Raw genomic sequence first — 15061 nt, forward strand, 5'->3', positions numbered from 1 at the left:
GGCAGTGTTCCCCAAGCCCCAGGCCACGGGCCAGTACCTGTCCCTGGACTGTTAGGAACCGGGCCACACAGCAGGAGGTGAGGGGCACGTCAGGGAGCATTACTGCCTGAGCTCTGTCCCCGGTCAGATCAGCGGCAGCATGACATTCTTACAGGAACACAAACCCTGTTGTGACTTTCACATGCAAGGGATCTAGGTTGCACGCTCCTCATGAGAATCTAATGAATGCCTGACAATCTGAGGTGGAACAGTGTCATCCCAAAACCATGGCCCCCGACGGTCTATGGAAAAACTGTCTTCCACAAAACAGGTCCCTGGTGTCAAAAAGGTTGGGGACTGTTGAAGTACAGAAAGGAACGGAAGTATTTGAAACAATGATTGAGAATTTCCCCAAATTAGTGTCAAACACCAAACCACACATCCAGGAATCTCAGAAAACAGCAAGCTGATACATGTGGGGAAAAAAAAATCCAACATCTAGGTATATCATTTCAAACTATAAACAATTAAAGACGAAATCCTGAAGGAAGCCAAAGGGGGACAAAATACCCTTCCCTTTAGAGGACCAAAAAGGTAAGAATTACATCTGACTTATATGAAACCATGCAAGCAAAAAGAGAGTAGGGTAAAATAATTAGTGTTGAGAGAGAAAATTACAAATCTAGAATTATTGAAATCACCCTTCAAAAGATAAGGAAAAAAAACCACATTCTCAGGCAAAAATTGAAGAAATTTGTTGCAAGCAGACCTGCCTTGAAAAAATGTTAAAAGAAGTTCTTTAAAAAGAAAGGAAATGACACAGGTTGAAAGTTGTATGTAAATTAAAGGAGGAACCACTGAAAAAGGAAAAAGTGAAGGCAAAATAAAAACTTTTGTTTTTCTTATTAATTTATCTAACAGAAAACAGTTTGTTCAAAATAACAATAGCAACAATTTTTTTATACCTATATGTATATATCATATATACATATATTATATATATATATATGCACACACATATATACACACACACATATGCACCTTATAAGAAACAAATGGTACAAGGGACAGGAGGAAGAAATACATGTTATTTTGCATTATAAAGTGCTCATGTTACCCATGAAGTGGTATAACGTAACATGAAAGGTGACTTGGGTTAGCTGTAAATGTACGTTGCAAACTCTAGGGCAACCACTAAAAAAGTAAAGAGAAGAACTATAACCGATATGCCAAGAAAGGAGGGAAAACACAATCACATAAAATGCCCAACTAAACCGTAAAAGTCAGAGTGGAAAACAAAAACTGAAATAAGGAACAAGGACAAAAAAAAAAAAATCAGTAACAAATATGATAGTTATTGATCCAACTATATCAACAATCACTTTGAGTGGTCTAAATGCATCAATTTAAAGAGACTGTAAGAGTAGATCAAAAAACAAGACCCAACTGCATGTGCCTATGTAAAAACCAGAGTACTCTAAATATAAAGACACATATAAATTAAAAGTATCCTATGGATGGAGAAAAGTGTACCATGCTAACACTAATCCAAGAAAGCAGGAATAGCTATGTAAATTTCAGATAGCGCATACTTCAAAGCAAGGAAAGTTTCCAGGGATAAAAAATGGTATTACTTAATGATAAAAAGATCAATTCTACAAAAAATACTTAACAGTACTTAATGTGTATATGCCCAAAAACACAGCATCAAACTAATGAGGCAAAAACTATTAGACCTACAAGGATAAATAGGTAAATTCATTATCACAGTTGGAAACTTTAACACCCCCCTACCAGAAATTGAAAGAACCAGAAAGCAGAAAACCAGTATAAACATGGTTAAACTCAAAACATTGTCCATCAATTGGATATAAGCAATATCTATAGAATATTTTATCCAACAACAGTAGAATACACATTCTTCTCAAGCTCACATGTAATATTCCCCGTATTTGTGCCATAAAATGAGCCTTAACAAATTTAAAAGAAGAGAAATTACACCTTGCCTGCTATCAGAATACAAAGAAATTAAACTAGAAATCAGTAACAGAAAGATTACTGAAAAATCCAAAAATACGTGGAAATTAAACAATATGCCTTTAAATAATACATGTCTCAAAGAAGAACTTTCAAGAGACATTGAAATATTTTAACTGAAATGAAAATGAAAATAACTTACCAAAATTTGTGGGATGCAGCAAAAGAAGTGCTTAGGGGAAAATCTATAGCACTTAATACAGTATTAGAAATGAAGAAAGATCTAAAAATCAATATTCTAAGCTTCTACTTTAGGAAACTAGAAAAAAGAGCAAATTAAATCCAAAATAAGCAGAGAAATATTAAAAATTAGAGCAAAAATCAACAAAATTGTAAACAGGAAATCAATAGAGGAAATGAACAATAACAAAATGTTTTTTGAAAAACGATCAATAAAATTAATAAGCATCCAGCCAGGCTAAATAAGAAAAAAAAGAGAAAGGACAAAAATCACTAATATCAGAATATCACTAATATCAGAAGTAAAAGAGGAGACATCATTACAGATCCTATGGGCATTGAAAGGATAACAAATAAATACTATGAACAATTCTATGCTCACCAATTTTATAACCTAGAGAAAATGGACTACTCCTGGAAAGACAAAATTTCTCAAAACTCAAACAAGAAGAAATAAACAATTTGAATCGGCCTATATCTATCGGAGCAATTGAATCAGATAATAATAACCTTCCAAAACAGAAAGCAACAGGCCCAGAAGGGCTCACTGGTGAAGTCTACAAATTTAAAAAAGAAATTATGCCAATTATCTACAGTCTCTTTCAGAGTACACAAGCAGAGGAAATACTTCCTAAAACAGTCTACGAGTCCAGCATTACCCTAATACAAATGGCAGATAAATACATTATAGGAAAAGATAACTACAAACCAATATCACTGATGAACATAGATTCAAAAATGCTCAACAAAATATTGTGGTGGCTCACGCCTCCAATCCCAGCACTTCGGGAGGCTGAGACAGGCAGATCAACTGAGCTCAGGAGTCCGAGACCAGCTTGAGCAACACAGTGAAACTCTGTTTCAACCAAAAATTTAAAAATTAGCCAATTGATCTCAACAATGTACAAAAAGAATTATATACCATGATCAAGTGGGATTTATTCCAGATATTCAAGGTTGGCTCAACACTAAAAAATCAATTAATATAATCCATTACATCAACAGGCTACAAAAGAAAGATCATATGATTATATCAATAGATGAAAACAATTCTGACATAATCCAACTCCTATTCATCATAAAAACTTTCAGTAAATGGAATAGAACTTCCTCAACTTGATAAATATATATATCATTATGATGTTAGCTGTAGGTTTTTTGTATATGTGTATATACATATTTTTCATATGTATATATAAAATATGTATTTGTATATATACAAAATATTTGTATATGCTTACATAAATATAAATATACAAAATATATGTGTATATTTATATATAAATGTAAGTAAATATGTACATTTATTTTTATATATATTTTATATATATACTTTTTAAATTTTTTTATTTATATATATATATACTATCCAAAAAACCTATAGCTAACACCATACTTAATGATAAGAAACCTGAAGCTTTCCCACTAAGATTAGGAACAGGTCAAGGATGTCCCCTCTCCCACTCCTTTCAATAGCACACTGGAAGTACCAGCTAATACGAAAGGACAAGGAAAAGGAAATAAAAAGTATACAGACTGGGAAAAAAGAAATAAAGCTGTCTTTGATCGCAGATGACATGATCATTTATGTAGAAAACCCAAAATAAATGACCAAAAAAAAAAACTCCAGGAGCTAATAAACAATTACAGCAACTTTGCAGAAGACAAGGCTAACATGTAAAAGTAAATGGCTTTCCTATATTTTGGCAATTAACAAGTAGAATTTGACATTGAAATCATAATACCATTTAACCCCTCAAAAATTAAGCACTTAGGTATAAATCTAGTGAAGTATTTACAAGATCTATAAGAGTAAAACTACAAAAGTCTTACAAACAAAATAAAGGAAGAACTAAAGAGCTATTCTACGTTCATGAATAGAAAAATTCAATATTATCAATATGCCAGTTCTTCCCAACTCGATCTATAGATTCAGTGCAATCCCAAACAAATCCCAGAACGTTATTTTGTGGGTATCTATAAAGCAATTTTATAAGGTTTGCAGAGAGAGGCAAAAGACCCAGAATAGCCAACACAATGTTGAAGAAGAACAACAAAGTTGGAGGACTGATACTACCAAACTTCAAGACTTATGATAAAGCTATAGTAAAATCAAGACTGTGCTATTGATGAAAGAATAGACAAAGAGATCAATGAAACACAATAGAGAACCCAGAAATAGACTCACATATTATCAACTGATCTTTGACAACGATGCAAAGGCAATAAAATGGACCAAAGATCGTCTTTTCAACAAATGGTGCTACGACAACTGGGCAACCACATGCAAAAAGATAAATGTAGACACGGACCTTATACACTTCATAAAAATTAACTCAAAATGGACCACAGACCTAAATGTAAAGTGCAAAACTATAACACTCCTAGAAGATAATAGTGGAAAACCTATATGACCTTAGCTACGGCAATAACTTTTTAAATACAATACCAGAGGCACAATCCATAAAAGAAAGAATTGAAAAGATGGGTTTCACTAAAGTTAAAAATGTATGTTCTGTGAAATACGATGTAAAGAGAATGAGAAAACAAGCTACTGACTGGGAAAAATATTTGCAAAAGACATACCTGATAAAAGACTGTCATCAAAAATATACAAAAACTCTTAAATTCAGCAATAAGAAAAAAAAAACACTTAAAACTTGGTCAAAGACCTTAACAGACACCTTACCAAAGAAGATCTACAGATGGCAATAAGCTTATGAAAAAATGCTCCACATCATATGTCACCAGGGAAATGCAAATATATAACAATGAGATACCGCTACACACCTATTAGAATGCTCAAAATCCAGAACACTGACACCGCCAAATGCTGACATGGATATAGAGCAACAGGAGCTCTCATTCATTGCTGGTGAGAATGTAAAATGGTACATCCACTTTGGGAGACAGTCTGTGATTTCCTTAGAAAATTAAACATACTCCTAGCATACGAACCAGCAAGTGCCCGCTTTGGTATTTACCTAAATGATTGAAACCTTATGTTCACATAAAAATCTGCACAAGATGCTTATAGCAGCTTTACTCATAATTGCCAAAATTTGGAGGCAACCAAGATGTTCTTCAGGAGGTGAACGGATAAATAAACTGTGCTACATCCAGACCAATGGCATATTACTCAGTGCTAAGAAGAAGTGAGCTATCAAGCCATGAAAGCGTATGGAGAGAGCATAAATGCGTATTACTAAGTAAAATAAGTCCATCTGAAAAGGCTACAGACTGTATGATTCCAACCATACGACATTCTGGAAAAGATTCAACTACAGAGACAATAAAACATCACGGGTGCCAAGAATTGCGGCGAAGGTAATGATAAAAAGGCAGAGCACAGAGAAATTCCAGGAGAGTAAAAATACTCAGTATGATACCATAATGATGGTGTTATACACTATGCCATTATACATTTGCCCAAACCAATAGATTATACAAAACCAAGAGGGAACCCTCTTATAAACTGTGCATTTGGGGTGATTATAATGTCTCAATGTAGGTTCATCAGTTGTAACAAATATACTACTCTAGAGGGGAATGTTGATCATTGAGGAAGCTGTGGGAAATCTCTGTACCTTCCTCTTAATTTTGCTGAGAAGCTAAAATTGCTCAAAAAAGTAAAGATTTTTTTAAAATTATAAAGATCAATACCCGATTATACCTTCAGCATTTCTTTTTACAATATATTCTAGGTATGTGGGTTTTATAATACTTGATAATATTTTATTGGAGTTGTAGCATTTTAAATGGTGGCTAATGAATATAAAATCATACATTTTGCAAACCTAAGCAGAGGGCCACCCAAAGGAATTTAGATAACACATAAGCCCTTAGGATACTGGGCTCCACAGCCCTGCCTGCCATCTTCAGTGCCAAAGCCTAAGTGCATGACCACTTAGTTCTACTCTCTTGTGACTAAAGCTTCCAAAAAGCTGAATCTGCATTTCAAACCAATAAAACACCAAAAAAATCAATCTTGTATAATTATATGTTTTACATTTGTATATAATTACATGTTGGTTCATATTACTCATTTTAACAAACTTGACTTCTGGACATGCTTCATAACCAATGTATATTTATTTTATGCAAATCACTTAGAATGGCCTTTGGATGCATGTGCTCAGGTGACTGATTAAACAGCACAAATAAAGGAGAAACATTATGGAAACTTGGCAGATCAGACCTTACATATGCATCACTTCAAAATGATTTCTTATGTATTATCTCATTCCCAGCCCAGTTACAAGCCCAGGAAGTAAATTAATAATCACCAGAAGTCAGCGTATGCATATAAGAATAATTTAGGCACTGTCACTTAGCAAATTTATTGATGTATATTCATGATGTTTATATACACGGTTACACATCATACACAATATATCCAAAACACCTCTTAAATCTGCCCTCTTCTCCACATTCCCACAGTGGCCACCCTAGTTTCAACCTCCTTGTCCCTTACCTTTCCCTCCTCCTCTCTAACCCGTCTCACACTCACTGCTCTCAGCATCTTCTGCTTAAGCAGAGATTTGGTTACTTCCCTCCCCTGTTTAAAAATCCACCATATCTTCCCCTTCTGCCTAGTGCTTCATGAAGGAGCCTGTTGAGTAACAGCAGGTCAAGCAATTCCTTTGAGGACTCATGTTGTGCCTCTAAAATGTATGCAAAGTTTTTTCACTCCAATCTATAATTTATACTTGAATTTAATACAATATCAAGGTTTGGACTATTTCCATTTCTGGGAAAATATGCTATGGCAGGCTGGTCTTAAAGCTTCACAAAACACCTGGCACACTGCCTCCTCGTGCCTTCAGAGATGCCTAGACTAGAGCCAGGTAAAATGCAAACTTGCAGAGGAACTCAGGACACCTCACACACTACAACCTTATTGTCCCCACACTTATCTAACACCTCATACCAAAGAAAACTCATAACCCTCTTCCCCCTGCCCTTGTAAAGTGTGCTTCTAAAGCATAATTCTTACAAAAGGGTCTGTAAAACTATCAGTAGTTTGGTCAGTACTATATTGGTCTTTTAGAATGTCTCAAAAAACATAGGACATTAAATTTTCTGAAGTCTTGCAGCAAAATCGTAGGAAAGATCAACAGGTTGCCAGTGTCCCACAAAACACATGTTGGAGGTGAGCTGTCCTCCACTGCACTTTCAGCCTTTCCTCAGCCTGTAACCATTACCTGGAAAAGATATGCTACTTTCAGTGGCAAACTCTTTCTCATTTTTGGAACTCTAACCACCATCTCTTTGAAGTCATTCTCAGCGGCTCTAGTTGAAAACAATGTTTTCTAGCCCTTTGTATAAATGTGTATGCTAAATTTCATCACATGTAGTAATTTGGGATTTACTTTTTTTTTTTTTTTTTTGAGACTGAGTCTTGCTGTCGCCCAGGCTGGAGTGCAGTGGCGAGATCTCGGCTCACCGCAAGCTCTGCCTCCTGGGTTCAGGCCATTCTCCTGCCTCAGCCTCCCGAGTAGCTGGGACTACAGGCGACCGCTACCACACCCGGCTAATTTTTTGTATTTTTAGTAGGGACGGGGTTTCACCATGTTAGCTAGGATGGTGTTGATCTCCTGACCTCGGGATCCGCCGGCCTCGGCCTCCCAAAGTGCTGGGATTATAGGCGTGAGCCACCGCGCCCAGCCTGGGATTTACTTGTTAATCTCCCTAGCCAGCTCATGAGATTTCTGAAAGGAAAAATAATCCATCACCTTTCTGTTAATTCTCAGAATTTGTCAAAGTCTACAATAGGAGTTCAATAGGATTTGTGGAATAAATTGATTAAAGAGTAAATGATCTTTCACAAAAATAAAATATATAACATCATATGGTGTCTTCCTATCACTCCAGTTGGGAACCTCTGCTAACCAAAAAAAGGAATCAATAACAATATTTGGGAGCAGGAAAACCAAATACTATGGTCTCTAGAACAGCCCAGTTAAAACGGGCAACAAATGTGTAAAGAGAATCTATACCAGCCAAGATTTTGCCATGTGAAGCCTTTATGAGAACCACTGTGCCTCTGTCCAGAGGGCTGAGATTTCAGCTGCAGAGACCCGGCTCCACTTCAAAAACCAGGCAGAGCCAAGTCAGGCTGGAATACAAATGTTTGCATATTTCCTTATGTCTGATTGAGACTTCAGCTTCATGCAGCATCTCAGGAAAGTCACATTAAATCAGTTACAATTCATCCAGTTTAAATAAATTAAATGACTTTGTTCTGCCGAAGTTACCAAGTCTAAAGGAAGCAGCAGATGAAAGACAAAGGACTTGCCCAATGTTTCCTCTTAACCCTACCTCTAATCACAGAGTGGCCTTGGGCAAGGGACCATACCTTTCTAGGCATGACTTCTTGACCTCTGAGTTGAGTAGTTACATAATTAAGATGGAGCATACCTTCAGTGAATCACCAGTGTGTGGCAAGCACTTCATCTTATTTAATCCTCTCAACACCCTCTGAAGCAGGTATTATTCTAACACATGGGAAAACAGGGCTCCGAAAGGTAAGGGAGTTTGTTCAAGGCCACTCCATGAACACAGCATTGCCTGGCTTGGAAGTTCAATGTGTTCACAGCCAACCCCACGGCTAAAGTGAGAGAGAAACTTTCTTCCGCCCCCTTCCCATCACCTCTGACTGCTGACAGCCTTCTTCACACACATTTCCTAAGGAGTGTGGACTGTCATTGACACAAAGTGCCAATTTGCTATTTTTGTAATTTTCTAACGTGACAAAAGTTATTTTAAATGTTCTATTTTAAATGTTCACGTAGTGTAACACTAACCTATGCCTAAACTTCTCCTAAGACTCAGAGCGCCTCATAATAAGTTGGTTTCTTAAGTGTCTCTTAAAGAAGCAGAAGTTCCCAGAAAAAAAGCCTGCAGCTTCTCCGTGAGTAGTCTCTTCTCCAAAAGAGGCTGACGCAGCCTTTGCAACCTCAGGAGCCTGTTCTACTGACTTCCTCCTACTCCTCTACTGAGGGGCTACTGCACCATCACCCCCATCCAGGCAATACAGGGACACCCACTCCAAGGGAGACAGCTGTGGAGCAGACACAAACAGTGAGGCAGCCTGGCTGGAGTTGACCCTGGGCAAATGGGGGAAGAAGGGGCCACTGTCCCTTTGTCACCCTGTCACACACCACTTGCGGGGTGTGTCAGCTCTGCTGCCTGGTCTTTTCATGTGGTTTCTGCATGAAAATGACCATAATCACATATCCAGCTTTAAAGTCTCTTCAAGTTGTTTCCATATTCTTTAGTTGATCACAATGACTGATGAGGTACTACAGTGTCCATTTTATTAGCCAGAAAGCCAAGGCTCAAGATGCTTAAGAAACTTACCTAACAGCAGCCATTCAGAAACCAACAGAGCCAGAACCCACCGAACACCCCAAGTACAAATCTTGAGCTCTTTAAAGTAACTGAGGAGCTGCTCTGTAAACAGCAACTTTTACTGCTCTGCAACTCATAAGACTGAACCTGTCTTCCCCTACAGCTCTTCTCTCATAACTCTTCCGCTTCATCACATATACATTCAATATTTTAAAGCATGACTCTGTCTGCAGGAGGAAGAATACATTTGAGGCGAGTGTAGTGTTGGAAAGGAGGCAATGTATCACAGCAATTTTAACTAGGTTAAATGATACACCATTCATCAACATGCTAGTGCGGGTAACCATTTATTTGTAGGATTATGAAGTATCACCTCTTATCTTTTTCCACTTTGCCAGGTGACTCTTAGCACTATTTGTTTTTTAACCAGGAATTGTGGCTATTGTCTCACCTCTTTCCTATCATGCTGTCCCTCCCAATGAACATCATTATCCCTGTGCCCCACCCTGCCCCACTCCAGGGTGCTCCACAATAGAATCCGATATTCTGTATAGACATTTATAATGAATTAAACATTTGTGTGAAGCATTTGTATTATACGGAGAATATACCATGAATATATCCAAAGCAGCATAGAGGAACAAAAGGCAAGTTTACACAGAATGGCCAACTGAAGTGGGCACTAGCAAGGCTGCAAGGCAAGAGGCCCATGGAACTGGTGGCAGCTGCCTGGAGGGACAGACACGTGTATTCCTGATGGGGAACCCTGAGTCCATGGAGCAGGACTCCTGGTACCTGTCCTCACCAGGAAGGCAAAGCATGCCCATTCCTAAGATGGGGTCACAGTGAAAGTTCACAGCTAGCCCTCTTGCCCTCTGCCTGGACAGATTTGCCAGCTGCAAAGCTCAGGGGCAGGCCCCCCACCAAAGTAGTTACATATCACAGGCGGCAGAAAAGTCTAGAAGTGGCTAAACTGACACTCAATGCTGGACTGCATGTCAACACTTATACTATAAGGGAGACTAAAAAGTGAATGTCACCTGTTCTTGCTACTGAGTCCCAGTTCAGGATGCTTGAGTTTCTAAACTGAGGGAAAGGTGGGACCCAAGTACCCACGTACAGGTGGCCGGAGTGATGGAACAAGCTTTACCAGGTTCCTCCTCGGCGGAAGGAGAGACGGAGAACTGAGACACTCAGGAGAGGGCAGGCTAGGGACAGAGTCAGAGCATGGCCCTGCCTCGCCTGGGGCCAGCTAGAGTGTCCCAGCCGAGCTCCACCGCCTGGACGCCCGACGCTTTCTAAAAAGCCCCTCGGAGCCCAGGGAGGGGAGAGGGCAGCCCTGTGGGCAGGCGGGACTCACCACGTCCATGATCTGCAGGAGGCTCAGGGAGAAGTAGACGGTGAGCGGTTGCGAGTCATTGGCCACGGGCCTCTCCAAGGGGTTGTAGTTCTTGACCAGCTCCTTGTAAAGCTTCCTCTGGAACTCGCCTTGCAGGGACACTTAAGGAGAGGAGACCCGGGCAGGGGGCTCAGGGCAGGCCGGCGGGTGTACTCCCGACTCCCTCCTGCCCGCGGCCCCCGCCGCCCACCCGGTGCAGCCCAGACAAGCAGCCCCCGCAGCGCCCCCGCTGCCCCTCGCCGGCGGCGTGGGGCGCACAGAGGCGCCCGGGATGTGCCCGGGATCCCACGGAGAAGTGGAGGGCGGGGAGGCGGCGGCTTTACCATGCAGGAGCGACGCGGCCAGAGCCAGCCAGACGCCTCCCTGCGAGCAGCGCATGTTGAGTCCCGGAGCTGCCGCGGGCCGGCGCGCCTCACGTATCGGCTGTCGCCCGGGCCTGCGCCTGCGGCCACAGAGCCGCCTCTCGGCTCGGCTCGGCTCGGCTCGCGCGCCTTTAAGGAGCCGGGCGCGCGCCCCCGCCCCGCCCGCCCCCGCGCGCCTCTCCACGTGACGAGCCCCGCCCCCGCCCCGTCCCCGCCCCCTGTCCCTCCAGCCCGGGCCGGCGTCTAGGCGGCCACCCAGGGAACTGCAGCCCGGGGTGTTATCTGGAGGTACTCCCGGCGCTGGGTACGCTCCGGGCACCTCCACCCCCAGTCTCCACCGAGCGCGCTCTCGGAATCGCGCCTCCGGCCAGGCCAGGGGCTGCCCAAGGCCAGGCTTTGCCTCTCCCTTGCGTTCTTTGTCCTCACTCAGCCGGCTCCCGCTCTCAGCCAGAAGCTGCGCCGGGCACTCCGGAGAAAGCCGGGACAATTCTGGGGTCCAGTCTTCCTGGACTCCCTCCTCCACGCCAGCGACCGGGTGACAGCGTTGGGGAACCAGGCTTCGGAAGTCTTGCCAACCAGACAAAACAGACCCGAGGAAGCCCCCTCCTCCCGCTTTCCGCGAGCCCGGGTTTGCTTTCCGCACCGTTTGCTGGGCGCTAGCAGCCAGACTCTCGGCTGGGATCTGAAGTGCTGGAGGCACCCTGTCGGGGAGGACAGATGCCGCCAATGTGTGTGATGGGATTCCCAGTGGTTACCCTAATGTGTGGCTCATTCTTTTTTAAAGGAGATTAGAAAGATTGAAAAGTTAACTCCTAACTCTTTGCTGGAAGGACAGCCAGAACTTGGTGTTCTTATCTAGGCTCTTTTGAGCCAGCGCACTGGGAAGAGTTAATGAGAAGGAGAGGCTCTGAGAGGTCCAGGGAGTGCGGAGAGTTCTTGATGTTGAAGAGGAGGCGTGATTTTGGAAAGAGGAAAGGAGGGAGGAAGGCGCCAAGGGGCGGCTTCCAGGGCGGCTGAAGCTCCCTCCCATTTGCTCCCTTCTGCTGAGCACAGCAGCGCCCTGCGTCCGCGTAGGGGGCGCTACCACCTTCCTTCCCGCAGCCTCCGTGCATCTGCGCTCCACCAGAACAACGCCCGTGGGCCACGCAGCTGTTTCTGGAGGAGGATTCATGGAAGAGGTGACAGCTGAACTGGATTCACCTCAAAGGATAGCAGTCGTTGTGCCGGGAGAAAGGGACGCCAGGGGTGCCTGGAGAGCAGACAGGCGTGCCCTTAGCCTCATCTGGCTCTTGAGTCCCCCCACCACTTCTAGCAGTCTGGACACCACAAAGCAGGCACTTGGCAAAGAAATTATCTACAGAGATTAGTTGTTGGTAAAGGGGGAAAGAGAAGAAGGGAAATAAAACCCAGAAGCAGAATAGAGAAAGCCCATGAAGTATTAGTTAAAAGATTCTCACTGGCGCATCCCCTCCACTGGTGGTGGGACTGTAACACTCTTCTACAAGGGCTGAAAGTACCTAAGAGCCCTGTCTTCCCTGCTAGAAGAGCATGAGCCCATGGGGCCAAGGGAGTTTATTTTTTCTTGAGTATGGCTATCAGGATCACCTTCCTGAAACCGGAACTGCTTCCTTACCTCCATTGCACCCCATAATATCAGAAACCTAGAAATCGTTTTCAGGTGGGACAAGCAATTCGCAAGTATTTATTTGTCCTCTGTTCTCTGCTAGACACCTGGAGGACCTACAAGCGCAATCCACTCGCTCAGCTTACAATGTAGGACTGCTGGAAGTTGGAAAGTAAACTTCAGTCTCCCTTGAGCCATTAGGTAGGTCTGTGAGTTTGGCTGTATTGACTCCCATCTATGGGACTCAGGTTTTTCATTTGTGAAATGAAGAAAAGTGCAGAACATTCTCGGAATAGAGCTGACGGGCCTATATAGGTCCTGCCCTTACTCCCGTTCCCAACGCAAGAAGACAGCGAATAAAACAGCAGGATATGAATACATGCCTGGGCATACCAAAAATACGGCTTCTATGGGTAAGAGGGAAATTTTAACACTCTCAGGAGGTAAGGTGACTTTGCGCTTGGGGCCTGTGAGAGGTGGAGAACTGGAACGGAGATACTCACATAAATCCGGAGATCGGTGTAATCTCCTTTCCAGTGTAAAAAAGACCAGGAAACCCCAGCCATTAGCCAGGGAAGTGGAAGGAAGCATGTTTTCTGCCTGGGCTCCGGATAGGGGGAAAAAGATAATTACACATTCAAAAACCAAAAAAAAAGTGCATTAGGCTTAGGTGTGGAGTCCAAATGTGTATTATATGGTTTAGAATTCAAGAATTCCTCTGGAGGAAGATTTAGTAACTTTACACACATGGGACTCCAAAAAATGCCCCCAAATCACAATATTCATGAAAATAAGTTCAAAATAAAAAAATATAAACCATTCAAGGAAACAAACTCTACATCATCCTAGGCCATCATCAATTAGGGAAAGTGAGTAGGCAGAGTAAACAGGAAAATGTGTGCCTCACAATTTGAGATAATAGGACACTGAAAAATAAACTATAAAATTTGTGGCCAGGTGCAGTGGCTGACGCCTGTAATCTTAACCCTTTGGGAAGCTGAGGCAGGTGGATCACCTGAGGTCAGGAGTTCGAGACCAACCTGGCCAACGTGGCCAAACCCCGTCTCTACTGAAAATACAGATATTAACCAGGCATAGTGGCAGACACTTGTAATCCCAGCTACTCAGGAGGCTGAGGCAGAAGAATCGCTTGAATCCAGGAGGCAGAGGTTGCAATGATCTGAGATCACGCCATTGCAGTCTAGCCAGGGCAACAGAGCGAGCTCCGTCTCTAAATAAATTAATAAATAAAAATAATAAAAACGAATAAAATTTGTACATTTAAAATGGTAAAGCTATTTATCAACGTGGGTGATGTCCGTCGCAGTGATAACCCTCAATTCTCATTGGCTTACCACAGTGAAAGTTTCTTTCTCCCTCACACCACAGTCAAATAGTTCAGATGACTTTGCTGGGTGGCTACCCTCCTCCCCAGGTCTTTCAGATATAAAAGATCCTTTCATTAAATGGAGAGTGAATGTAAGACAAAAGCACTATTCAAAGAGTAAATTCTGAGAACTTTTCAATATTGACAAAAGACATCACACCACAAATTCACTCGGTCATGGATTTGATTACTGCTGAATTTAATTTGTTAGTAGACTTTAAAAGAATTTTCTATGTATATCCATGAAGGATATTGCTCTATCATTTTCATTTCTTGTAATTTTATCGTCTAATTTTGGTAGAAGATCTTATGCTTCCTCCTCCTCTACTTTCTAAAATCGTTTGTTCAAGATATAATTTGTTTCTTAAATGTTTGATGAAACTAGTGAAACTGGAGTTTTTGTGGAAAGATTATTTTCTTAATGGTAACCCAATTTTTGGTAGATATGTAGGACAATTCAGTTTCTGTTTTTTCTTGGGGAAAACTTGCTAAATTGTATTTTTTTTTTTTACAAATTTGTCTATTTCATTTAAGTTACTGCATTTATTGACATAAAGTTGTTTATTATGTGCCTTTATTACCTTATTTATATGTATAGGCCATGTGGTGATACCTCCTCTTCATTACTGTTTCAAGGAATTTGTGTTTTCTCCTGTTCTTGGTTACACTTACTAGGGTTTAACAATATTACTAATCTTTTCATGGTACAACTTTTTGCTTTAATTTTTTTAATTTTATTT

General features: G+C 41.6%; 1 protein-coding gene across 1 annotated transcript in view; it reads right to left on the reverse strand.

Moving 5' to 3' along the window:
- CHRNA7 (cholinergic receptor nicotinic alpha 7 subunit) overlaps positions 1 to 15061 on the reverse strand; it is an 880272-nt gene that overhangs the window by 129988 nt on the left and 735223 nt on the right. The window contains exons 2-3 of the mRNA XM_050795837.1: positions 11272 to 11418; positions 10910 to 11049 (exon numbers count right to left, since the gene is read on the reverse strand). Coding sequence (XP_050651794.1) covers positions 10910 to 11049; positions 11272 to 11326 — 195 coding nt within the window. The 5' untranslated portion in view covers positions 11327 to 11418. The remainder of the gene's footprint in view (positions 1 to 10909; positions 11050 to 11271; positions 11419 to 15061) is intronic.

Source organism: Macaca thibetana, chromosome 7, assembly GCF_024542745.1.
Source record: "Macaca thibetana thibetana isolate TM-01 chromosome 7, ASM2454274v1, whole genome shotgun sequence".
Lineage (NCBI taxonomy): Eukaryota > Metazoa > Chordata > Mammalia > Primates > Cercopithecidae > Macaca > Macaca thibetana.